Source organism: Mytilus edulis, chromosome 2, assembly GCF_963676685.1.
Source record: "Mytilus edulis chromosome 2, xbMytEdul2.2, whole genome shotgun sequence".
Lineage (NCBI taxonomy): Eukaryota > Metazoa > Mollusca > Bivalvia > Mytilida > Mytilidae > Mytilus > Mytilus edulis.
In genome coordinates this window covers 30,602,854-30,630,817 of record NC_092345.1, presented here as the reverse complement: position 1 = coordinate 30,630,817, position 27,964 = coordinate 30,602,854, and the positions used below count along the sequence as shown (strand labels likewise).

Below are 27,964 nucleotides of genomic sequence, written 5' to 3'. Positions count from 1 at the left end.
GTGTCCAAATTCAAAACATTATCAAACTCTCTAAAAATGCCTAGAATGCAGGATTTTGCACCATTCATTTCATACCCTCCAAAAAAAAATTTCGACTCGCTTCGCTCGGCTCAATTATTTTGCCTCACAATTCTAATCTAACTTAAATGAAAATTCAAATCAAGTCAAAAGAAAAATTATCTAGCGAATAACGATTGTGTTCTAAGAGCATAATCCCCATTGAGGACCCAGTAAAAAATCAAAATGATAAAGTCATACCAAATAGGACTACGATAATCTGTGCCTAGAACTAGAAAATTCTTTCTATTTTGCCTAATTCAAAGTTTTTTAAACAGTGTTTATAAAAAATATGATTGATATTTCATGCCAATAAAGAAATATAAGCCAACATTGTGCCAACAATATGCCAACGTATTAGGTACTTATCTCACCCCCTTTGTACCACATACTTGAAAATTATATTATTCCAATGTTCTAACAAAAAATGTGCTCTTCCTTCTCTTTATCTAACATTTTCAAATCTGTGTAGTCATTTAAATATCTGAATAATTTTATGCACAAACAAAAAATATTTAAAACCAGCACAAAACAACAAATACAATTTGAATATACTTTCATTTTTTCAATTTCTTGTAAATCAACACATCATTACACGAGTGAATTTTCCTACTCTATTATAATATTAACCAGTAGAATTTATGAATTGACTTATAATCATTCAATCCAATGCCTTAACTTTTATTAAAATGAGAATAAGGTTGACAGACTGTATTTAAAAAAAACCATTAAGTAGACATCAATAAAACATATCCTAGACATTAGAAGAATATTTTGTCCTGATGTTTGAAAGATGTTGTCTGGATATTTTCAATTGAAACTGAATTATATCAAAATTATGTTATTTCAATATAAAATCAAGATATTTAAAAATAATGCTCTTTAAACATTCAGAACAAATATTTCCAGAAAATATGCTATTCACATGAGTACAGCCAGACATATCACGTCAAAAACATGTTTTTGAATGATATTTTGGTGATATTTTGCAAGATATTTTAAAAATATCAATAAAATGTTTTTGTGCTACCTGGGTCTACGGTTTTTATATTTTGTTCATATATATACCAGTTTTCTCTATTCTTTAACGCTTCCTAAGAATAAAATATCAGATTATTTTGTCTGGTACACTGACATCGACTTTTATCTCGGTCAAACCATGATTTGATTAGTTACCATATTTGGTAAATTATCTCTTTTTTCGTCAAATTTATTTTTAGAAGGGGTTTCCCGAAATTTGCGATGCTACGTCATTTTCGTGATGAGGTCACCTCATTCGGAAAAATAGACTCGTTCTGGAATTAGACAATATGGCGGCCACCGAAAAGGGAAGGAAATGATATACAAATCTGATTAATTTTGACTATAAAACCCTTATGCAATTATCGATAATGTTTCCTGAGTATATAATAGCATGACCTAAAAGTACAAATAATGTAGCGTAGCATTTGTAGTGCCATGAGCGGTGTAGGGGGCTAATATACACCCTTTATTTTGTTCAAATGAAGAATGGGCGCACAACAAGGAAAAGAAGGAAAAAGTAGTAGCTCAAGTAAACCTAAGAGTAAAACAAAAGATCAGTCTCGACCATCACCCGGAAATCCTTCTATATTTACAGATCCGACTGGTAAGTTTGTGAACCCTTTATAGGACATGACTCATATCTCCACTCGAGATTTATAAGAAGATTTACTTTATCTCTTGAAATAATTTACAAAAAACTCTACAGGCAAACGAACCTCATATTCATTTTACTAGAGAAAAAGTGTTCTTGTAATGCATTGCATTTGCTCAAATTTATAATTGAAAACAATTCCTTTTGAAGGCAGCCAGAAGTAACATGGTCATGCATGAAGGAGTTTTGTGAGGAAATGTAACTTATTTAGTTGTCTGAAATTGGTTTGAAGCTTAAAACCTCAAAAGTAACCCAGCTTTATTTCTTGATGTCATACACCTGAAACATGTTCCTCTTCATATAATACAATCTACATGTCGTGTATATAAGAAATCTGTCTTTGTTAAGAACAAAATAGATTGGAACTAAGGTATCCGGTCGGTATGGCCCCAAAATGATCCGGCCCATAGTCACAGGGGATGAAATTAGCAGGGGCCCACAGGCCAATGGCCCCTAAAATTTTGTTTGGGCTACTTAAATTTTTGCTTTTCTTGTATAGAACTATATATGTGGACCACAAAATTTAAGCTGTGGGCTACCATTGCCAAAGTCTTAAGTTCTATCCCTGTTAAGTTGATCCGGCCCAATTCGATCCGGCCCTACGAAGATCCCTCCCAAAAATTAAATATGGAATAAACTATATTGACTTTGGAGGGTTTGGTGATAAATTTTATCAGTCTAAAAAAGTATCGATGATGGATGACAACAGGTATAAGTGAAGTATAAGAATATATTTGAGTACCAGTCAATTACATGTAGCATTCAATTATTTTAAGTTGAAAACCGCACAAATACAGTCGAGAACTTCAAGGCAGCTTTCCAAACAGTCAATAGGTATCTCTCTCTGGTATCTTTATATAGATAGATGAGAGATAGGAAGATGTGGTGTGAGTGCCAATGAGACAACTCTCTATCCAAATAACAATTTATAAAAGTAAACCATTATAGGTCAATGTACGGCCTTCAACAGTCCCTCCCCGTAATTGATCTTTCCTACTTGCGAGGGCCTGAATTCCTAACACGATAAAAACTTCATGAATCCTGGATTTTGAATTGTGCCCTGTAGTTGAGGTGACCAATCAGCTATTAGCTAAATTTTGTTGAGATAAGTAAATCCCGAGCTAATTCCGAATGGTTGATTGAAGATTTTTCATTGTCTATGCATTCAGGCGTTAATGTAGTAAGCAGAATACAATGACTGAATTATTCGGGTTAGACAATTGCTAATTTTCTCTATTGTCAATGCTTTGGATCAAAAGTATTTGAGAAATATAAAATCTTACAGATACTGCCATCTGCCAAATTGGGCGGTTCGTAACAGAGTACAAACAGCCGATTTCCCCCAGTGAATAACTAGTCATCACATACATTCCCGTAAGATTTTGAGGTTACTTAGAATACATGTATGTCTGATGCCACCATTCAAAATTTTTTATGCCCCTGCCATAGCGAAGCGGGCATTAAGTTTTACCCTTGTCCGTCTGTATGTCCCAAAATTGATTTCCTTTAGCTAGCTTTAGGTTGCCTCTACCAAATGTTATGAAACTTCTACAGTCTACACAATGTTTATTGTTTGAATTTTGGTGGTGTCACTTGAATATTTCTAGAGTTGTGTACCTTTACATATGATAAAAATGCTGAATTTATCTATTCCATTCTTTAACTTTAGTTTCCCTAAATCAAATAGGATATTTAACTTATGCACAATATAAAAAAGACAATGTGGTATGATTGCCAATGAGACAACTCTCCACAAGAGACCAAATGACTCGGAAATTAACAACTATAATATGGCTGTCAACAATGAGCATAATGAGCATAGCCTATACCCCATAGTCAGTTATAAAGGGACCCAAAATGACAAATGTAAAACAATTCAAACAAGAAATGCTTGTTACCACAAAACACAGATCAAGTTTGAATTTGGGTGGCATCACTTTTACTGTTAAAGAGTTACATGTATGCCCTATACAAATTCCTGAATTTTTCATTTCTGTTCTCTAACTTAAGTTTGCCTCAACTAACTGTTATGAAACTTATACACAATACTTATTTCCACATTTGGGTAGTGTCACTTTTACTGTTCTTCAGTTATGTCCATTTATAACTTTATATGATATGGAAGCAGGGCATCATCTATGTGTTCCATGGACACATTCCCCATTTATTGTCTTTTAATATTGTATAAAAGTTCCAAATATGATTTTTGGGTTTTATTTCATACTGGTAAATCCTCTGATCTTGACCTCTTTTCATTGTTCGTTGGTTGATGTAGAGTTCCCTGGTTAAGTTTGTTTCTTAGATTCTGTATGCTATAGGTAAACTATGTTCGATGTATAGAATGATTGAAAGGTGTACATGTCTGTCTGGCAGAGATAATCTGACCTTGACCTCATTTTCATGGTTCATTGATCACTGTTAAGTTTTCCGGGTCAAGTTTGTTTCTTTGTTGTACAATAGGTCAACTATATTTAAAGCATACTTGTTGTATGGAATGATAGTAAGCTTAAGGTGTACAAAAGTGTTTCCAGTTTGATTTATCTGACAATGACCTCCCCCCCCCCCCCCCCCCCCCTAATTTTTTTTCACCTCACACTTCCCTTATTCCAAAAAGAAATTCTTTCCCTCAAAATAATCTCAATTCAAATTTCTAATGGAGTTTGCAACCATGATAAACTAGTTAAATTTTACCGCTTTTGTCAGTACACTCTTAATAGGAGTGATCGTCTTATAAGTCCATTTGTTTATGCATATGCCTCTTGTGTTTTGGGCAAAAACTAAGGAAAACGGTGAGAAACTGTTTACTTATTATACTTTTACTTTGATTCAAACATTTGACAGGAGTTACATAATACATAATTTAATTCCTTATTTATACAGTTGACTGTTGGACAGTTCTGATGATATTTAGTTATTTGGAAAAACTCTTGTTATTTTTAGCTGCATAATGTGATTCATGAGCTAGAGAAGACTGATATGATTCAGGACATCTTTTCCTAAGTTTTGAAAATAAGTTAATAAGTACACAATAAGACAACCTTACTGGGGGTCTCATTGGGGGGTTCCGATCCCGGATCCCGCTTACTGTTTTGTCAGATTCCCGTATCCTGCTTACACTATATACGTAAGCAATTCTCCTTTTTATGTCATTTCCCGGGTCCTGCTAGACCTCATTTCCCGTTTTCACGACACAATAATTTGACTTTCACGTGTCACGCTTACAAAATATCAGCAATCCCGCGTCACGCTTAGACCCTAATGAGACCCACCTTACTGGGAGTGAGGATACACTTAAAAATATGAATCAACCCTTCCCCTCCAAAAAACAAACTTATTTTCTGTAAATTCAGAAATTATTGCGATGTTTTATTAATGGGCCTCTGTAAGTATTGCATATATCTCACATTTTTGTCTGTTCTTCAACAATCTCAATAATTTCTGAATTTATAGTAAATTTATTGGAAGACAAATTCACAACATGCAAGGTAGATTGTACAGTATACATGTATGTAACATGGTACAAATCTACATGTAGCTGGTGTGGTTGATTGAGGATAGGTCAGTGAAGTTTTGTGACTGGAATGTGATAATGTTAGATTGAACTTACCAAAATTTGTGACAAGTGATTGTACAAGTGGGCACAATTTTTACTATTACAATTCACATGTTTATTTACTGAAATATAATTAATTGATATTTGCACTTGACACCTTTTGATGTGTGACCAAGTATGATATAACAGGATTGTGTATTGATTTTATTATTATGTTGCAACACAACATGATAAACCTGCTGAGATTATTAAAAATTCCTGTTAAATTCATACCGTATTGTTGATATAAAAGTCTTTGATTCAAAAACCATTCATCAAACATCTGAGTCATGTTTCCTCAATATTCTCTTTTTTTAAGCAGACAGCTTCCAGGCTTTGTTTCTACAAGCTTAATTAGGCCTATGATAAAACTATATAGTTTTAGGCAATTCTGTCTTTCGTATTAAGTAAGGAAGGTTCAGGTGTAGACATATGTCACAGTTGTATAAATTATTTTTTGGTTATAAGTAATTTAAATCTTGTCAATTTTCTACAACTATATGCGTTTTCTGTAAATTAGAGGAAAAAACTACCTTACACTTTGAGGTAGTCAATGTACATGTACATGTGAATGAAGTTGAGGAATTGTCTTACATTTATATTGATTGTAATTGATTGTTTGAAATTGGAAGTTCTTCTTGTTTGAGGGTCCTCGTTTGCTAAGAGGTCTAAGTAGTTTTAGTTTTTACTACTGTCATCACTAGCTAGTATATAGCCAGTCAACACTGAGGTTGTAAGTTGAAACCACGCTCATTCAGGTTCACAATTTTAAATGACTAGGATTGTCCATTTTCCTATTGAAGGTCATGATCTTCTCTAGGCACTCCAACTCTCTCCACCTTTAAATTTAAAAACTGACAATCAATCAAACATCTTCTTTTTTGACTGAGTGAAACAGAATCTTGACATAGTCCTTTGAAATCCCGGCTAGCTTCAAATAAGTAAACCTTATAAGGTTTACTGCCCTAATACCAAAAGACTTTTAGAATTATTGTTCAATTTAAATGAAATCAATTATTTATTTTCAAAATGTCATCACTAGTCCCACAATTGTATGTTTTAAAGTTTGAAAATTTATTATATATTTCCATTCTTCATGAAAATTGAAGTTTTGTAAAACAAAATTTAAGATATGCTCTCCTCTAGGCTCTAACTAAATTTAAGATATGCTCTCCTCTAGTCTCTAACAAAATTTAAGATATGCTCTCCTCTAGGCTCTAACTAAATTTAAGATATGCTCTTCTCTAGTCTCTAACAAAATTTAAGATATGCTCTCCTCTAGGCTCTAACTAAATTTAAGATATGCTCTCCTCTAGTCTCTAACAAAATTTAAGATATGCTCTCCTCTAGGCTCTAACTAAATTTAAGATATGCTCTCCTCTAGGCTCTAACTTAATTTCAAATTGGAAAGGGGGGAAATTAAAATATTCCCTTGCTTCCTCCAGTGTTTGTACAAGAAAGTGTGAAGAACATCTATTCAGTTTGGAATGGCCTAAATTATACATGTATGATAAGTTTATTCTAATCATCCTCTATATCTGTATACAACAGATACTTCAATTTGATGACTTACATTTGTATCGGAAGGCAAAGGCACCAGATGACATAACATAGCCTGTAAAATACTTAGTAAATTGATACATTATTGTAGCAGGCATTAGATAATTCGCAGGGAATGTAATAATTACTGATCTGTACGTGTGACTCATAGAGTTACTTTAACTTGTATTTAAGTATTCTTTAGTGTCATTTTCGGTACTCTTTTCTCATCATTAAACAGCTGTAAGTAATGTTGTCCTGATTGCGTTCATTAAAATATATTTCTCCCCTTTCAGTTGACAGTTTTGAGAGTCTCTGACATAACTTTGTTATCACTGGTTATCACTGGAAGGTCACCTCATAGCAGAGTTTTTAGCTGATAAAATTTCAAACTTTGATCTTATCATTGTTACTTACACAAGAAAATAAGGCACAATGTGTGGGATTAAATTATATTCTCATATCTATTTTATTTGCACTTGCATCAATTGTCCAGCATTTGCAATAATAAACACATGCAAAAACTTCAGAAGTTACAGTATAAAATCATTAAAAAAAAGAATGTTTTATTTTTTTGCAAGATTGTCTCCAAGTTTTTCTTTAAAAAAAATACCTGTTCTGACTTAAAAATATCGATTTTATATATATGCCATCAAACCCCATTGGGATATATATCTTCATTCATATAAAGATCAAATAAAAATGAGACTGTTATAAAGACATGTGTTTTCCTTTAATTGACCTGTCACATGTGCACTCATGTGTGCTAACAAGGAATTATTTGTAAAGAGCCAAATGGCTTAGAGGTCAGTTTGTTGACTTTGTACATGAAAAAAAGTGAATCAATTATATCAGAAATTAAGAGATTAAAATAAGAAAAAGTCAGACCAGTTATGTGCCATTGGCCCATGTTGTGTGTATTTATAAATACTCCCAAAGGCAATTTAGGTTGATTTCATCAGATATTAATGTCTCTAATGTCTTATAAAATATGGTTTACACTCACTGTATCCATATCTGCAGCCAATTGTATTTAAAAAATGTCATTATACCAGGGTGTCATAAGAAAACAAGTAGCTAAATATATAGGTATAGAGAGAATTGACATAGACATTGTTTTTATTATACTTGAAGGTGTAACCCATTAAAAGGTTGTTGTCCAACAGAGGATGACCGTAAGACTAGAGGATGACCATTAATGAAGCAATTATCTGTCAATGCTTGTTAGTGATTGATAAATAATTACGGACTTCTAATAAACAAATGGTCATCGACAATTTAGAATTGATTCTGAAGAGAGAACTGGACAAATTATAAACCAGACTTGTAGTAGTCATCAATTATTGATCTATTTATTGCTTAGATCTAAATGGCCTAATTGTATACATGTAGTATAATTACAACTAATTCTGACAATTAGATTCCAGTTTTAAAATAAAATGCCATGTAATGAATGCACCTGTGCTTTTTTATAGTGCAAGGTGTAACTTTCACATTTTGCACACACAAATGTCATGAATGTATTTTTAAAAATCACACTTTATAAATAGTGTATAGAACGAAATTGCTACTTCAATAACTTGTATATGTATTGAACGTAAAAATTTGTACACAATTTACCATTTTTCCATAAACATGTTTTATAATAATATTTAAATTTTTATTTGCAGATTCCTTGCTGCAGACACGCCCACTACCTGATGCCCCCTTAGGTCTGCTAGATACAAAATGGATGTCTAAAGAAAATCTGTTAGCCAATCAGGGTGAAGATGACCCAAACCTGTTTGTTGCTTTGTATGATTTCCAGCAAGGTGGTGAAAACCAACTAAGTATATTTAAAGGTTTGTAATGAAATAAGATGAATCTTTGTTATAGCGTCCATTAACAATATTTATTTTTGAGCAAGGGATTGGTATATATGAAACACCTGAATTCTCAACTCGAAACATTTGAAACTTAAAGTGAAAATATATATTCATTGACACCTATTTACAGCCAAATCCACAGTTGACATGTTGTTACTTAGGCCAAATAAAAATATATGTGTGATTCCAGTTACATACTTTTAAAAAATAGGGTCGGTAGGTCGGCAATTTTTTTTTCTTCTTTTTTTTTCTTTCTTTTTTTTAATGTCAAAATCTGGAAAAAAATCGTGTGTTTACCGAAGTTGTTTCCCAACTGGAAGTCCGCCTCTTTACATGTGTTTGGTTGTAAAATAAACAGTCATGATATGTTTTTAGTTAATTTTGTTGCATTCTGTTATGAATTGTTGCATTTTAGCCATAACAGATACTTGGAAATTCAGATGACAGAAATCTATGAATTTAATTATTTTAATTCACACTCCTCAAAATTTGATAGTTTGAAATTTTTTTTTAGAAATGAAAAAAAAGTTCTAGGGTCGGTCGGGTTACTGGAACCACACATATATTTTTATTTGGCCTAAGGAGTGAGTTATTCACTGGCTGGAATCCATAAATGAAAAATTTAGATGAAACAACACCTACATGTACCTGAAAAACTCTATTTTTATGATATATTATCTGTATTTGAAGCATACAAGAAACAATGTTTATAAAATTTTGCTGAAATTTCATTTTTCCAAGCTATAATGCATTATTTCTTTTTTTGTGATTTTGGAATTTGGGACCAGAACAGAAATAACAGTTCTGTAGTGTTTTTGCATCAATATTCTTAGAACCCGTAGATTCCTTGCATACATGTATGTATCGCTCATGAATATGTTTCGTCAACATTGTTTATCTAAGTGTAAACCAAGGGAAATTTTTTTTAACTGAACACTCCCATTAAGGTTTTTGAAGATTTGCCATTCATATAAGAATATATTCTTAGGTTAATTTATTTCCTTAAAATACTATGATTTCATTCATAAAATAAAACAAGAAGGAAGGATTTGGTGACATTTGAACTTATTGTTTACCCTCAGGTTCAGTTCATATTTTATATTGCTTCCAGTACATAGTACAATACACAGGAAGCTTTATAAAATATGAACTTTGCATATCTATAAAGTTATAACTTATAGTAATAAAAATATATATGACATTAGCTTTTAAGTTCTGAATTGTATATTATGTTGCTTTACGATAGATATAAATGTGATAAGTAACATACTTTTGTTTCTATCTAGGTGAACAAATAACTATCCTTGGTTACAACAAAGGAGGGGAATGGTGTGAGGTAAAAAACAAGGCCAATGACCTTGGCTGGGTGCCTAGTAACTACATCGCCCCTGTCAACAGTCTGGATAAATTCTCTTGGTACCATGGACAGATATCTCGTAATGCATCAGAATACCTTCTTAGTAGTGGTATAAATGGAAGCTTCCTGGTTAGAGAGAGTGAAAGTAGCCCAGGTCAGAGGTCGATTTCTGTCAGATTTGAAGGTCGCGTATACCACTACAGAATAAGTGAGGATTCCGATGGCAAGGTTAGTCAGTTTGAAGAGATTGGTTTTCACATCATATTTTATTATTTTAAGATAAGTTTGATTGCTATAGCAACAGGTTACAAAGGTAATTTTTTCCTTGTTTACATTTCCAATTTGTCAATGTTTTGCACACGCATATAATAATAAGCCTTTACTAATTTTATATCATAAATTAAGGTACTTACCTGACATATGTACTTAAGGATTTCAATCTCGTTGGTATTAGACTCGACCGGAAGTTCAAAACGCGCGGGAACCTGATGTTATGCTACATCCGGTTCACCACGAACTATCAGTTTTCTTTATCGGCGACTTGAAAGACAGTCGTGTTTTTTAGTTACTCATAATTCTGCCGTTTTGAGATGGCAGAGGTAAGTGGACACGGAGATATTTCTCCGTTAGAAGATACGTTGGAGGATTCCTCTCGTGATGGTGAAGGGCAGAAGCCACGTGCACCTACAACTTCGTCAGTAGTTACGAAGAAGAGGAAGTCCAGGTCCAAGTATACGCAACTAGAAGAAAAATGGAACGCAAAATTTGGAAACCTTAATAGTAAGTTGGACAGTATGTTTGATTTTATTAAGGGACAGACAAGTACCGCAAATGGGGACAAAAATACGTCTGAAAGTGGAAATACACTGTCACAAAGACAGTCCAGTTCTACTCCTAGTCTGTCACAAAGACAGTCAGGTTCTTCTACAAGTCAGTCACAAAGACAGACACGTAGGTCTAGAGATTCTGATAGTGAATCTGCTGATGAACGTGATGATGTAATGTCATTACAACCAGGTCAAAACGAAGTTTTGGGTTCTGGCACAGAGTCTGACAATGAAGGCTCTAATGATGAACATTTGTCAAGCAAAGCAAAAAAATGTTTGTTTGATATTTTTGGGGAGGATGCCATTGCCAAGAAAACTGAGAAAAAAATTGGCATTACCATGGATGATTCTCAAAAAGAGGTTCTAATGGGTCACTGGCGTGCGCTCAAACCAAATTTAGTATCAGCCTTTGCTGAGGAAACTAAAGAGCTTTTTCCTGTTGATGAGGAAACAGAAAAATTCCTACAGGTACCAACTTTAGATGATTTCATTGGAAATTGTTTAGTTAAAAGACATGGCAGTAAAGCCTCTTTTTCTAAAGGAAAGAATTTACATTCACAACCTTACAAAATGCTTGAAAGAATAGCATACAGAGGGCAGCAGGCAAGTTTTATGGGTATTGTCATTTGCATGTACATGCAACAGAGTCTTGGTAATTTATTAGAATTATTAACAGACGAAACACCAAACATTGACAAAGCAATTCAACAAGTAAGGGACATTTTTGCCATGTCCACGAAAGAGTTGGATCAAGCTGGTAGAGCAGGTGCTTTTCACCATATTATCAGACGTCAAATGTGTATGACAGATACATCCATGTTTCTTCTCCATGATTCGAGAGACATTTCAGACCTGCCTCTTACTGGAGAAGGTGTTTTTGGTGACAATTTAGTTTCTGCTTTAAAAGCGAGAAAAGACAAAGATAAAACTCTTGATGATTTGTTACCCGATATATTCCCAAAAGATCGGAAAAGAAAAACACCTTTGACAGATGATTCTAGTAAAGCTAAGAAGTCTAAAATAGAGAAGTCAGACCAGAACAAAGACAAGACTTCAGAGAATTTTCGTATCCCAAAAGTGTATTCCAACACAGGAAATAGAAAGTTCATCAAAAAGACAGATGATGGAAAATTCTCCAAACCAGACACTGGTTACAAGAAGACTCCCTTTCCGGCTAGAGGAGGGAAGTCCTATAGAAAATGACAAGGTGAGAATAGTGTTGTTTCCGGAGATACCAGTAGGTGGTCGTCTTGTTCATTTTTTTCCAAAATGGGAAGAAATTACAAACGACAAATGGGTTTTGGCTATAATTCAAAATGGTTACAAACTAGAATTTTTACAAAAACCTCCCTTTTTAGGAGTCAAAAAGACATTTGTAAATGTCACAAATTTGGAACTTTTAAAACAAGAAGTAAAAAATTTATTAGAAAAAGATGCTGTAGAAATTGTGCTAAAAACACATATTCAGACAGGTTTCTACAGCACACTTTTCTTAGTAGAAAAGAAAAACGGGAAGTTGAGACCCGTTATAAATTTACGACCACTGAACCAGTATCTCAAGAAACAACACTTCAAAATGGATACAATGACCAAGGTCTTAAATCTAGTCAAGAAAGGAGACTGGGCTTGTTCTCTCGATTTACAAGATGCTTATTTACATGTACCAATCTTTCCAAAACATCGAAAATACCTAAGGTTTGCAATAGACGAAACAGTGTATCAGTTCAAAGTACTATGTTTCGGTCCAACAAGCTCACCTCGGGTATTTACAAAGATAGTCTCAGTGGTGGCAGCACACCTGAGAAAACAAGGGATAAGATTAGCAGTATACCTAGACGACTGGCTTATAGTCGATCAACAAAAATCCGTACTTGTAAAAAATCGAGATACAACCATCACTCTCCTTACTTCTCTAGGTTTTATAATAAACACAGAAAAGTCAGATTTAATTCCAACACAAACAATAACATATATAGGAGGATTATTCAGACTAGATCTAGGACTAGTGTATCCAACTCCAGAGAGAATCAAAAATTTGAAAATAACAATAATTCAGTTAATGAAAGGTCAGATATCAGCAAGACATTATTTGAAAGTTCTGGGCTTAATAGCATCATGCCTAGAATTGATTCCCAACAGCCGTCTGTTCATGAGACCAATTCAAATGCACTTGTTACAAGTTTGGAGACCCTCCAAAATGAGTCTAGAATATCAAATCCCATGTACACAAGAGCTGAAAGCTCATCTAGCATGGTGGTTGTGTCAAGCAAATACAATGAAAGGGCGGTCTCTATTTCAGGAGTCAACAAGTGTAACAATCACAACAGATGCCTCAATGACAGGTTGGGGGGGACATTTAGGGACACGAACAGTACAGGGTCTGTGGTCGACAAATCAATTGGAATTACTCAATCACATAAACAATCTGGAGTTGGAAGCAGTATTCCTAACAGTCAAACATTTCCTTCCTATCTTAACAAACAAACATGTACTAATTCGTTCAGACAATACAACAGTAGTACAGTACATAAACAAACAAGGGGGGACAAAATCGATTCAGCTTTGCAGTCAGACGTGGAATCTCTGGAATATGGTTTTGACAAACAAAATTGTAATCAAAGCAGCCCACATTGCGGGGGTAAAAAATATTCTAGCAGATCAACTAAGCAGGATCAAAGTGAAACCAACAGAATGGTCTCTGAACAAGGCAATATTGAACAAAATTTTTCTGGAATGGGGGTCACCAACAATAGACCTTTTTGCCTCGGCTCAGAATCGCAAGTGTCCAGTGTTCTGTGCTTGGGATCAAGATCCAACAGCACTGACACAGGATGCTCTATCAATCGGATGGGACAGGATGTTTGCTTATGCTTACCCACCTCTATCTTTAATTCCGAAAGTGTTGCAACACATGATAGATTATCAATGCGAAATGATTCTGATAGCTCCCTTTTGGCCAAAACAATGGTGGTATCCACAGTTAATACAGTTACTGATAGCACAACCCCTTCTATTACCTCAATGGGAAAATCTATTAGAACAAGGTCAGGGAAGATTAAGAATATTTCATCCAAATCCAGAGATATTCAGCCTGACTGCATGGCGAATATCGACAAACAATTTGAAACAAAAGGCTTTTCAGAAAACACTAGAAAATTATTGTCCGCGTCATGGAGAGCTGGTACACACAAAGACTACAAATGTAAATTTAGACAATTCAGTAGCTGGTGTGATCAACGGAAAATTGATCCATATGTTGCAACTTTAGAGGAGTGTGCAAATTTTTTAGCATCCTTATTTGATAAGGGGTTAAAATATAGAACAATTGCGGGTTACAGGTCAATGTTGTCTTCTGTGTTAGCTCCTGTTGATAAAACACCAGTGGGACAACATCCTTACATTATCAGACTTTTAAGAGGGGTGTTTAACAGTAGACCTCCTGAGCGTAAATTACTGCCAGAGTGGGATTTACCACTTGTTCTGGACATGTTTAAGAAACCTCCTTTTGCTCCAATGAAATTTGCTAGCCTTAAACATCTTACTTGGAAAACAGCGTTTTTAATAGCTATTACAAGTTTTCGAAGGTGTAGTGACTTACAATCTTTAAAATTGGGCGAAGGCTCTGTAAATATTCAAGAAAAAAGAGTTACTTTCTAAAGACATGGTTTAGCTAAACAAGATAGAGCTAATCATGACAATTCAAAAATTTTCATACCTGCTTTTCCAGAGAGTAAATTACTAGATCCTAAAAGAACTCTTTACATGTATCTGAAAAGAACAGATAAACTGAGACAAAATGGGGAAAAACAAGAATTTAAATTGTTTTTATCAACTAACAAGCCTCACAAACCAGTAACAGCTCAAACTATATCACATTGGATAGTGAAAACTATCAAGATGGCTTACAAACAGAATAAAAAGCAAATAGGCAAAGTAAGAGGTCATTCTACTAGGTCAGTTGGACCATCATGGGCACTTTTTAAAGGAGCCAGTATGAAAAGTATGAAAAGTTTTATTTAAAAGATGTTAATGTAAATTTTTTAAATTTGTAGGATGAAGAATGAGTTCTTCCTCGGCGAGTCGCAGAGGGAGTGTGTATATATGTTGTTTTTTTTCGTTATGTGGGAATGGTGGTGGATTTTTAAATGCACATAGATGACAGTTTGCCTGAGGTTTTTAAAACACAGGTTTTTAACGGCCAATCTGTATAATCAGATGATTTTCAACAATGTTGAAATATATAAACTTTTTGGAACTACATAGTAAGGGTATGTATTACCATGTATATTAAGTTGTATATGTATATATATTATATTGTATAGTTCAGGGTTTATGGGAAGAAGTACTGTAAGAAAACTTTTGGTCAAAACTTCCTACTACAAATTATTGCTTTGTAATCAAAAGAAATCCTTAAGTACATATGTCAGGTAAGTACCTTAATTTATGATATAAAATTCAAAAATTTGAACTCAAATTCAAATTTTATGAATAAATTATACTTACCTGACATATGTACTACCCACCCTTCCTCCCTAGGAAGTTTTTAAGTTTTCTTAACGGGGTCTTTCAAGTCGCCATGAGAAAACTGATAGTTCGTGGTGAACCGGATGTAGCATAACATCAGGTTCCCGCGCGTTTTGAACTTCCGGTCGAGTCTAATACCAACGAGATTGAAATCCTTAAGTACATATGTCAGGTAAGTATAATTTATTCATAAAATTTGAATTTGAGTTCAAATTTTTGAATTTGTTTGGAACTTCCAGACTGGAAGACAGTTTACATGTAAAATGGATTATAGATCTGAATGAATTTTTGTAATATTTATATCATAATAAAAACCCACATCACAATGTTAAGTCAATAATAGAATTCAGACTCAGTTCAGATTTTCTTGAACTTTTGGTAGAGAAAATATTTAACATTTCACTAATTTAATAAATAAAATTTTCTCCTTTAGGTGTATGTTACAGCGGAGCATCGGTTTAACACCTTGGCTGAACTGGTCCATCACCATTCTATTCATTCAGATGGACTGGTAACCACTTTACTATATCCCGCTCCTAAACGCCAAAAACCAACAGTATTTGGTCTTAGTCCGGAACCCGACAGATGGGAAATTGAGAGAACCGAAATAGCAATGAAACATAGATTAGGTAATAAGATATGTTAAATCTACCAACGATTCCCTTACTGATTATATTTTTGCTTATAAAGATTTATTTTGTGATTTTTTTCAATCTTCAAATTATGCCATTTAACGCTAATGGACTGTCAAAAAAGTTGTAGGTATTTAAATAATAATGCTTTCTGGTTCTTGTTTGTTTTTGTGTTTTCATACAACATTCTACACAGCCATTTAATTTCCTAGAAATAAATATAAGATGATGTGGTATGATTGCCAATGAGACAACTTTCCACCAGAGGTCAAATGATGTAGGAGTAAACAAGTATAGGTCACCAATGTTCTGCTGATACCGTAGAGTTCATTTTGTAATCTTTTTGCATGTATTTTAGTAAGCAACAGACATATTGATTTTTGTCTCATATTTATTTACTCTCATTATTGTTTTAAGTATAAATGGAGCTGTTGTTTTTCTCCTTTCAATTGTATTACATTTAGTCATGCTGGGCCTTTTAAAGCTTACTGCTAAGTATGTGTTTTGCTCTTAGTTGAAAGCCATGCAGTGACCTTTAGATGCTACCATCCACATTCTTAATTCTTTGTGAATGAACGTCTTATTTGGAATTATACCACATGACCTTATTTTGATATTGATTGATTTAAATCACTTTGCCATTTTTGGAAATGACAAAAAAATATTTTCAAGAGATTTCAGAATTCTTTTATTTACAGATAGAGTTTATATGTATTTATAGATTATCGCTGGTCATCTCAACAAGGTTGATTTTCTTGCTTGAGCGAGTTGAGATGACCAATTGCTATTTTACCAATGGCGACATTGTTAATTTTGTTGACAACGGCACATGTGCCCTCAGTTTCTAGCAATAATTTTTCATATCACTCTACTGTACTGAGAATGGAAATTATCAGTCAGTAACATCAAAGGAAAATTTCATAAAATAGTGATAATGAAATATGTTTTTGTTTTATAGGTGGTGGCCAGTATGGTGATGTTTATGAAGCTATATGGAAGAGATACAATAAGACTGTGGCAGTCAAAACACTTAAGGTTTGAAAAGTCTGCTTTAGTGCAATTGATGTTCCATGTATCTCTTAATAAATACTGTTCATTCATAAAATTTGGAATTTCAGAAAAAATACAATACATGAAATATTAAAAATAAATGAGTTGATGGTACAGTGCATAACGCAGCTACCAAACGACATAAATAAAACAACTAAAAATATAAAGGTCACCACTGGGGAGTATGAAAACAGGTTTTTGCCTAATTTAAGTGAACTTTATAAAAGGTTAAATTGTAAGTTCTGCAAACAAAAAAGGACAAGTGTCTTAACCAAATGTCCAACTCAAAGTCATGTTTATTTTGTGTTTTGAATTAGTTTTCATCATAATAAAAACAGTGTTCTCCCCAGGTCCTTATATCACCATTGTTAATCAGCATGCTTATAGATTTTGTTGTAGAATACATTATAAATGTTATGTTAGAATTTTCGGAAATCCAAAACAGTGCTAATTCAAATCCTTGATATTTTTTTAAAGAATAATGGGGAGAACACTGAATCTATTAAATTTTGATTTAGTAAATTAAAGAAGAAGAAGAAGAAGATGCTTTATTTCCATCAAATGGGCTCACAAGGAGCATAATATAATATCACTATAATATTATTTTTACAAATATAATAAACAATACAGCATACATAGTTACAAACACAAATAAGAAACAAAAGTTTTCATATATTTGTATATATATAGGAGTAAAAATAAAAAACCTTCGTCTCAAGCACACCTCTTGGAAAGTAACACAAAAGAATTCTGAGAGTAGGCTGAATATATCTAACTGAACTGCAGGAGGCACCAAGGGGCGGAGCTTTTTCATGTATATGGCATGGCGGGTGCATATTAAAATGTGTATCGGGACATTAATGATATGGTTAGATATTGTAAGAAGTTGCACATAACTGGTATGTCATCCTCTTGCCTGGTGCAGAGGAGTCAGTACTATTTAAAGTGACACAACTGCAAGAGGCACCAAGGGACAATGCTAATTGACATGTCAAAGTGCACATATAACGAAAAAGATAAAATATTACCAGTTTAATAAAAAATATCACAAACAGAAGGGTAATAGAACTTATATGATGTGTCCTGTACCCATCTTCATCAACTAACTCACAGACAGATATCAAGATATCAAGATTCTCTACATTAAGAAGCCATATCATTATAACTGTGATCTTTTTAAAACCTGAAAGTTATTTTTATAAATACAGGAGGATACCATGGCATTAAAAGATTTTCTTGAAGAGGCAGCCATAATGAAAGAAATGAAGCATCCTAATCTAGTCCAGTTACTTGGTAAGAGTTTAACAAGTATTTACAGGTATATGAAACAAACAAACTAAATATCAAATCAGATATGTAAAATGCTAAAACAAACATTATATTAAAAGATTATTCTTGTCAACACATGAGTTTGTATGTTTCCAGTCCAAGAAATCAATGGAAATTTATCTGCTTTCTTGAATTTTCATATAAAAAAAATTACATACTTTATTTGCATATGTAATATATAAATTAAGGACTTTCATCACTCAGTCAATACATTATATATGGACATGTACAGCTTATATTGACTGAGGATGAAGTCCGAGTGTCAATATGGACCTGTACAGCTTATATTGACTGAGGATGAAGTCTGAGAGTCATTATAATCTAACAGGTCCATATATAACGTATTGACTGAGTGAGAGTCCTTAATTTATATATTACATATGCAAATAACGTATGAGGAAAGTGGCGTTCAATGATCTTTCTGTGTATTTTAAGTTGTATTTTGGATGAATTTTAACATGTTATTGAAAATATCAATTTTCCGTAAACAACTTCATAGCTTGTTGCATTAGCTTACTTATATTCTAAGCGTCTGCAGTTAACTTTAAATTCTTGAAATCTGCTGATAAACTTATTCTTTTTGTCTGCTGCAGCGCTTTCTCCATGGTTGTTATGTGTGACGTCATAAATCTAAATTTTACCAATATTTTTTTCCTTTGGACCGTCAATATACATATAAAAAAAACATGGGGTCTGTATACTTAAAAATAGAAAGAAGGCTTTTGATACATTAAATAATATTTGAAATGCGTGATTGTAATATCCAATGAAAACAGTAGAATGCTACACCATATGTTATGCTTCAGAGTATGTCTGTGTGTTGTCATCAAAGTTTTCCAGCAATCGCAAGTTTAAGTTTCATAGATATTCACTCAACCATGGCAAAAGTGATTTATAGCTATATGATTGATTGATTGTTGGTTGATTAACACCCAGTGGCAAATATAGCTATTTGAGAATTCAATAAAGCATGACAACGTATTGTTTACAAAGTGTCATACTCTTGTTATATTTGAATAATTTCTGATTTACTATATTCTATATTTGTAGGTGTTTGTACCAGGGAACCACCATTTTACATTGTAACAGAGTTCATGCCTAATGGAAATCTCCTTGATTTCATGCGTAGTGCTAACAAGGAAGATATAGGAGCCACAATTTTGATGTATATGGCAACACAGATCGCTTCAGGAATGGCCTATCTAGAGGCTAGAATGTTTATACATAGGTAGTTATTGATATATATACATGGTATTGAGAAAAAAAGAGCTCTAAGTGTTTAAAACATTTAAAATGGAGTTTTTCTCAAAGAAACTGGAAAGGATATTTGTTATTGGATAAATGGAAAGAATACACTTTGATTATATTCTATGAAAATCTAGACCCAAATAGCATTTCAAAAAGTTTTGTCCAATTTACCTGAAGGAGTCTACTGTCAAAAATAACTCGGGATATAAATCATTGAAAATTTTAGTCAAAATCATATTGATAGTAAATACAAGCATTGGCATTAAATGTTATTAATCAACATAGCATCAAAACTGGCAATTTAAAAACTTTAACCACAGAATGAATATTTGTGGATGCCTACCGATTGTAGAATGGCCATGTCTTGCTGTTTAGACAAAAGTCACAAACTCGACAAAAAAAAAATTCACAGTTCTGCATTTATACTATTGAGTGTGTTTGAAGAACAAGAATAAACTGGGATATTGGAAAGATTATTCTCTCTAGCTGTTCGGGGATATATCCAGGTTAATTTGGCTGATGTTTTAAAGTTTTTTTTATACATTGCAGAGATTTGGCAGCTAGAAACTGTCTGGTTGGTGATAGCCATCTACTTAAAGTAGCTGACTTTGGTTTGGCAAGATTAATGAAAGACGATACCTACACAGCCCATGCTGGAGCTAAGTTTCCTATCAAATGGACAGCACCTGAAGGGTTGGCATTTAACAGGTTCTCTACGAGATCTGATGTCTGGGGTAGGTATAGAAAGAGAATTAGATAAGTACAGAATTACTAATCCAGGAATTATATTATAAAAAAAAGATTCAATGTGTGATGAGTCAACAATCAACAAACAACACATCAATTCATCAAAGCTTATACCACATGAGTTTATTATCAATGTTGTTTGGTCAACTAGCCTTGATCTTAGCTGCTCAAAAAGGGTTAACAGATTCCTCGTAGTAAAACAGGTATCAAAAAAATAATATTTATCGTTCTCAATTATTTTCTCTAGGGCACTCCGGCTTCTTCTATCAATAAAAAGTGGCTGCCACGATTTAGCCTATACAGCAGTGCTTAAAAGCGGTAATAAAACATAAAAAAAAGACGTAAAAGCATCAAAAATGCATTAAAACAAATGTTAGGAATTCAATCTACAAATCATTAAACAAATAATACACATTTAGCTATATTATTTATAGTTTGATTAAAGCATGTTTTCTAAATTATAACGTCAAAATAAGGTATCTAATTGCATTACTAATTTTTATGCCCCACCTACGATAGTAGAGGGGCATTATGTTTTCTGGTCTGTGCGTCTGTCTGTCAATTTGTCCGTCTGTTCGTCCGTCTGTCCCATTTCAGGTTAAAGTTTTTGGTCAAGGTAGTTTTTGATGAAGCTGAAGTCCAATCAACTTGAAACTTAGTAGACTTGTTGCTTATGATTGATCTTTCTAATGTTAAAGCCAAATTAGACTTTTGACCCCAATTTCATGGTCCACTGAACATTGATAATGAAAGTGTGAGTTTCTGGTTAAAGTTTTTAGTCCAGGTAGTTTTTGATGGAGTTGAAGTCCAATCAACTTGAAACTTAGTACACATGTTCCCTAGGGTATGATCTTTCTTATTCTTTCTAATTTTAATTCCAAATTATTTTTTTACCCAATTTCACGGTCCATTGAACATGGACAATGATAGTGCGAGTAGGGCATCAGTGTACGTTCGACACATTCTTGTTCATTTTATTTTACACACAATAGCTTTAAATTATACACATTGTTTATTTTCTAGCATTTGGTGTATTACTATGGGAGTTGGCTACTTTTGGGATGTCCCCCTATCCAGGAGTGGAATTGACCGAGGTGTACCATTTATTAGAAAGAGGTTACAGGATGGACAGACCAGCTGGATGTCCTGCCAGTGTATATGAACTGATGATGAGATGTAAGAGTTTATTTCAACCTTAAGTACTTACTAGATATACATGTTAATACCCATTTATTGTACATTTAAACATATTATAAACAAGAAACATATGAAGCTAACCAAGCAAATAATAAATGATTTTGTATTTGTATTTATACTCTCATCCAGAAGGTTTGTACAATGATAGCTGCAGACTGGAGGTCTTCCATTTGATCAGTACAAAATTATATGAAACAGCTGTTAATATTATAAATGAAAAAAAAACGTAACTAGGACTGTTGCTTTATTATGTAAAAAAAATGCAATATATATTCCTTTATGGGCTTGTGTATGTATAATCCTTTATGTACTTACAAATCAAATATTCTTTGAAGAAGAAAAGCAGGTTGACCTGGATAAAACCAGTATTTTTATTAAAATATTGATAGCAGATAGTTGGCAGATTTTTATGATTATTTATTTCAATTTTTTTTTTTAGATGAAACATTATTCTCTAATTATTTAAAAATGAATAAAGGAAAGACATATTAAAAGATATCAAATAATTATTTGTAGTCAATTCTTTTCTTTATATCAATAGAATGCATTATATTAGTTTAAAACAATAAACTTGAATTTCAATTTTCTAAAATTATTTTAGGTTGGCAGTGGGATCCAAAAGACAGACCAACTTTCAAAGAAATTCACAATGTATTAGAACATATGTTCGAAAAATCCAGTATTAGTGAAGGTAGTCTTTTAACCTAAGAAAAACAGTTGTGATTTTGTAAAGGTTCTTATGAATTTGGTACCAATCCCAAGATTTCAGCCATGCTGAATGCATAATTTACTGTAAATTAGATTCAGAATTGATGTTTAATGAACATGATGAATGACTAATTTTATTTGAATCTGAATTGTATAGAATTCACTGTGAAACACTCTATAAGGAATGGTTACCAGTTGAATGCCATTACCATTATATTTGTAATTTGTAAACAAGACACAGAGAAATATACCTATCATATCTGATATACTAAAAAAAAAAGATTGAAAGTGCAGACTAAATTCAGTTGTCAAATTTTTTTTCAACCATAATAATGTGAACAATTTTATTGTCAATTCTGATTTTGAATACTGTGCTTATCTAGTAGAGAAAAAAGAGTAGATTGATGTTTGCTAACAAGGAAAAAAACAAAACAAGAAAGATATTTGTACAGAGGTTTGAGTGGATTTTGTACGCTGCATATCAATTTAGCAAAACATGGATTTGCATCAATAGATGTTATTTGTACTGTCTTCAGAAAATTTAAATACAAAATATACAAAAATTTAATTGTACATGCATACATATTTTGATTCTGCTAGCTTACTTAATTCTAAATTAGTATTAGAAAACTGAAACTTTAAGAACAGACTTTTGAATAGGAACTGATTTAAGGTTTACTTAGCTTTTGCTGGCAGTAATGTTAATTTTTTTTATATATTTTATTCTTTCAGAGATTGAGAAAGAATTGGACAAAGATCCAAAGAAGTTTCAAGGTTTACTTCCACCGAAGAAGAATCGTTCTGGTGCTAACTTACAAGGGCTGGATAGTCCTGATCTTGGAGAGGGCAGGATCAGTGCAGGTATTCAGCATAATACTTTAAATTGTGTTTGTCAAAATTAATGATTTATTTCATTAATAGGCAGTAATTGTATAATATAACTATTATTTTACAAGGACAGAGACTGATTTCTATGGTCCCACTTAACTAGCATTTTCCCTTGTTTTAATTGATTAAAGAAAAATTACTTCTGTTTCTACATAAGTAATTATTTATGTAAAAAGTGAAAAATCTAATGAGTGGTAAACTTTGAATAATTATACTACCTTTGACTTCTACCTTTATCTTTATTGATATGGAAGATTTATTAAAGGTAAACCGCTCAAAATCTTTTTTACTTTTTTTAAGTTCTGTTTTTAGTCAGAGAAAAAATTTCGTCAAGTGAGACAACACATTTTACATAACAGGCAGTTAAAAATCCTTATTAAGTAAATGAGACTTTTTTTCTTAGCAAACCTAAAAGTGTTCGGCTTTGCAGTTACTGTTGATTATTTCTTCAAAAAATTAATACCGCTGGAATTACAGCAAATCAGGTTCACCTGTTCACCTACATCATTAGGTGGTAGTGGATAGTATCATTGGCAATCATACCACATCTTATTTTACACTTCCATTAGGTCGTAGTGGATAGTATCATTGGCAATCATACCACATCTTATTTTACACTTCCATTAGGTCGTAGTGGATAGTATCATTGGCAATCATACCACATCTTATTTTACACTTCCATTAGGTCGTAGTGGATAGTATCATTGGCAATCATACCACATCTTATTTTACACTTCCATTAGGTCGTAGTGGATAGTATCATTGGCAATCATACCACATCTTATTTTACACTTCCATTAGGTCGTAGTGGATAGTATCATTGGCAATCATACCACATCTTATTTTACACTTCCATTAGGTGGTAGTGGATAGTATCATTGGCAATCATACCACATCTTATTTTACACTTCCATTAGGTCGTAGTGGATAGTATCATTGGCAATCATACCACATTTTATTTTACACTTCCATTAGGTGGTAGTGGATAGTATCATTGGCAATCATACCACATCTTATTTTACACTTCCATTAGGTGGTAGTGGATAGTATCATTGGCAATCATACCACATCTTATTTTACACTTCCATTAGGTCGTAGTGGATAGTATCATTGGCAATCATACCACATCTTATTTTACACTTCCATTAGGTCGTAGTGGATAGTATCATTGGCAATCATACCACATCTTATTTTACACTTCCATTAGGTGGTAGTGGATAGTATCATTGGCAATCATACCACATCTTATTTTACACTTCCATTAGGTGGTAGTGGATAGTATCATTGGCAATCATACCACATCTTATTTTACACTTCCATTAGGTCGTAGTGGATAGTATCATTGGCAATCATACCACATCTTATTTTACACTTCCATTAGGTCGTAGTGGATAGTATCATTGGCAATCATACCACATCTTATTTTACACTTCCATTAGGTCGTAGTGGATAGTATCATTGGCAATCATACCACATCTTATTTTACACTTCCATTAGGTCGTAGTGGATAGTATCATTGGCAATCATACCACATCTTATTTTACACTTCCATTAGGTCGTTGTGGATAGTATCATTGGCAATCATATCACATCTTATTTTACACTTCCATTAGGTCGTAGTGGATAGTATCATTGGCAATCATACCACATCTTATTTTACACTTCCATTAGGAAGGAAAATATACCCAGTATGTTGTGAGTTGTGATCATGATATCAGAAATAGACCTGTGATATCAGTACAGAGTTTTCCCCAGAAAAACAATTTTTCCTACAATCTCTGATACAGGAAATCGTCAATTTTTTGTCATTTTCTATATTTACTTAACTTTCTTTCTACTTGAACTGTTTTTTTTTTTGTCTATACTTTGTTTAAAGCACACATTGCATACTATAAACAACTGATTTAAATGTTTTAATGAAATCTTCTGGGATGATGACAAAAAACCAAAACAAACTTATCGCAATGGACTATTTACATATGTTTTGATCTTTAAAATCATATTTATAAATATCATTTCCCAATAAGCTTCTATTGTCTATTTTTATTTTTATATAGGCAAACATAGTAGTTGATATGTAATCAGAGACTCTGATATTACAAATGTATATGCTTCTGGTGTAGTTTCTTTCAATTTGCATAAGGAATAACACATACTTAAACGCTGCTTTGAAGATATTTGATAGTCGTATTACAAGGATGATGATTTTTGTAGAGTCAGCAGGAGTAAAAAACATTAAAGTACATTATAAATTAAAACAGTGCCAAAACTGTCATTTCAAAGACTTAGTAAAATTTGGATCAGTTCCAATTTTAAAAACTACACAAGTTAAAGATTTCAGCATGATAACCTGCAAGAATTTAGAAAAAATCGATTTTTCTATATGATATTTTATAATTCAATTTTAATACCTTTTTCATTATTCTCTTAAGGTCCAACACCACCAGTTACTAGACGAGGGCTGCCACCAAAGGAGGATAATGTTGACGTTTTATTACGTCAACAAGTCTCCAAAGCAGTTATAGCCAAGGCTGCTGCTGCCAAGAAAAAGGGTGGACCTGCTCCTGCTCCTCCAAGAAGGACTACATCATGTAAAGATCCAACAGATAGCCAAAAGGATATGGAAAATGAACTGAAGGCAAAAATGAAACTACAGAAAGCTAAAATTGAAAGCTCAGTTCTCTTAGAAAATTATGATGATGATGAATATCATGAAACTGGAAGTGATGTTGGTTTGACTATTTCACTGCAGCCTTCAAAACGACTAGAATTAGGCTCGCCAAAAAGTTATCAAAGAGAAGGAAAGGATGTGAAAATGGAGGATAGTGGGATTTCACAAAGTAGTACCGAAAGTTTAAAACGTGCTCAAATTGACAAATCTAAATACTTGATCAATACTGATAGTGCTGTGAAATCTTCTGCTTTTGAACATTCTAAAGAGAGAAGTAGTGGGCGAAGTTTTAATTTGCCATACCAACGACAATATAGTATTGAAAGTGGCGAAAGTGCTCACCGTGTTTCTAAAGAGACTAGTACTGAAGAAACTAAAGACATGGTGTCTAATTATAAAGGCAAATTTTATCCTAAAAAAGCATTACCGTTACCACAGCAGGCTCTTATAAGGCGACAGTCATCAGGCAGGACTAATAAGACTCGTGATGCGGAAAGTAGTGTTACAATAGGACGGCTAGACGTAAATAATGTGACAAAAGCAATCAGTAGGTATGGAACTATTCCTAAAGGCCGTCGGATAGAGGCCTATCTAGCTTCAATGGAATCTGAAGTAGAAAGAAATCAAATTCCTGACCTGCCTGTAGTGGACGATCAGGATTCAGGTACTGATACTGCTAGTGTTGCATCATGTCCAAACTTAATGCCAGTCGAAGCAGTACAAGATGCTGCAGAAAAACTAGTTTCGCATGGTCAACGAGAAAATAGTGATCCAGGTATCAAGCCAGAACCTAACGTGAAGCCAAGTAGTTTCGTAAAATCTCAGTCACAATATGGTATAGTTGATAATCAAAACCTTCCTAGCACTGGGTTACAGAGACAAAAGTCTGACGTGACACATAGTAATAATGAGTTAGCTAGAAACTTTCCTGATCAAAAACCCAAACCTAGTCCAAGGTTATCACGTATGTTTGAACCTCGTAGTGAGATGGATCATACTCCACATGTTATTCAACCTTTACATAAACCTTTAGTTGGAATTGATCATAGTCCAGCTAGCACAGACTCAACATTAATTGGAAGTCCAGATTCAGTTCTCGATTCACGTAAACATTCTGATTATAAATCGCCTCGACCCACCTTTTCTCATAAAATGAGATCTGCTTCGACAGGAGACTATCCTTTGCAAAATGAATCTCCTGCAGTGGAAAATATAAATGTTACAAACTCGTGGAGTGGAAATAATTCAGAATCTATTACTGAGGAACAAGCAGAAGGATATTCTGTTTTGTCAAAAGTTGCAATGTTTCAATCACAAAAACCAGGCAATTCTGATTATGGTGGACCTTTCAAACCTTTTACGAGGAATGAAAATGGTCGTGAATCATTTTCTGAGAGACACGAAGGTGCACGGCCATTATCAGATCTGAATTATAAATCTCATGTTAGTAAAGATGACAATATTTATAAACCTGTTTTACCGAAAAATATTCAATCTGGACTACAATCAGCACTTATGTCAAAGTCCATGATCGATACTTTGGAAACAGTGCCTGAAAAATATTCTGGACCTAATTCTGATTCAGATTCACCCAAAGTGACACAGGAAATTGTTTTAAAATCGGCTAATGAATTAAATAGTTGTATAGAGTCTCTGACAGCTACTGGGAACAAAACGAGCACAAATTTTATGGTTCTGTCGGAACAAATTTTAACTTTTCATGAACTTTGTTCACATTTTATTGACAATTTACAAGTACATGCCAAGTTTCATGCTAAAGAATTGTTATCACAATTGCAGGCTCATAGTGAACAGTTAAAGATCTACAACAGTTCAAACCCAGCGAGTGGAATCAAGTTGACCAATGACGTTAAAGCAACCATTCAAGAAATACTAAGTCTTATACAACGGTGATTTTTGTAATTGATCATAGAAAATTTAGGGAGAAATCATTTTGTCAAACACAGGCAGGCCAAGCAAATTAAAAAAAAATAATGTCCACAAGGCACAAGCATATGATACATGTTTATATTAGAAAAGTTGGCTTGAAAAAACAAA

At 33.3% G+C, this 27,964-nt stretch overlaps 2 protein-coding genes across 2 annotated transcripts; both read left to right on the top strand.

Annotated features, from left to right (window-relative positions):
- Positions 1-1,331: 1,331 nt before the first annotated feature.
- Positions 1,332-27,964, top strand: LOC139511945 (tyrosine-protein kinase Abl-like). Its single transcript, XM_071299152.1, has 12 exons — positions 1,332-1,684; positions 8,534-8,704; positions 10,015-10,313; positions 15,870-16,065; positions 17,027-17,103; positions 18,327-18,411; positions 19,498-19,675; positions 20,245-20,429; positions 21,466-21,618; positions 22,241-22,330; positions 23,080-23,208; positions 25,668-27,964. Exons 1-12 carry the CDS (start codon positions 1,567-1,569, stop codon positions 27,818-27,820), a joined length of 3,834 nt encoding a protein of 1,277 aa, XP_071155253.1. The 5' UTR covers positions 1,332-1,566; the 3' UTR covers positions 27,821-27,964.
- LOC139511946 (uncharacterized) lies at positions 10,558-15,095 on the top strand. The gene is made up of 2 exons (XM_071299153.1): positions 10,558-12,119; positions 14,965-15,095. Exon 1 carries the CDS (start codon positions 10,676-10,678, stop codon positions 12,113-12,115), a length of 1,440 nt encoding a protein of 479 aa, XP_071155254.1. The 5' UTR covers positions 10,558-10,675; the 3' UTR covers positions 12,116-12,119; positions 14,965-15,095.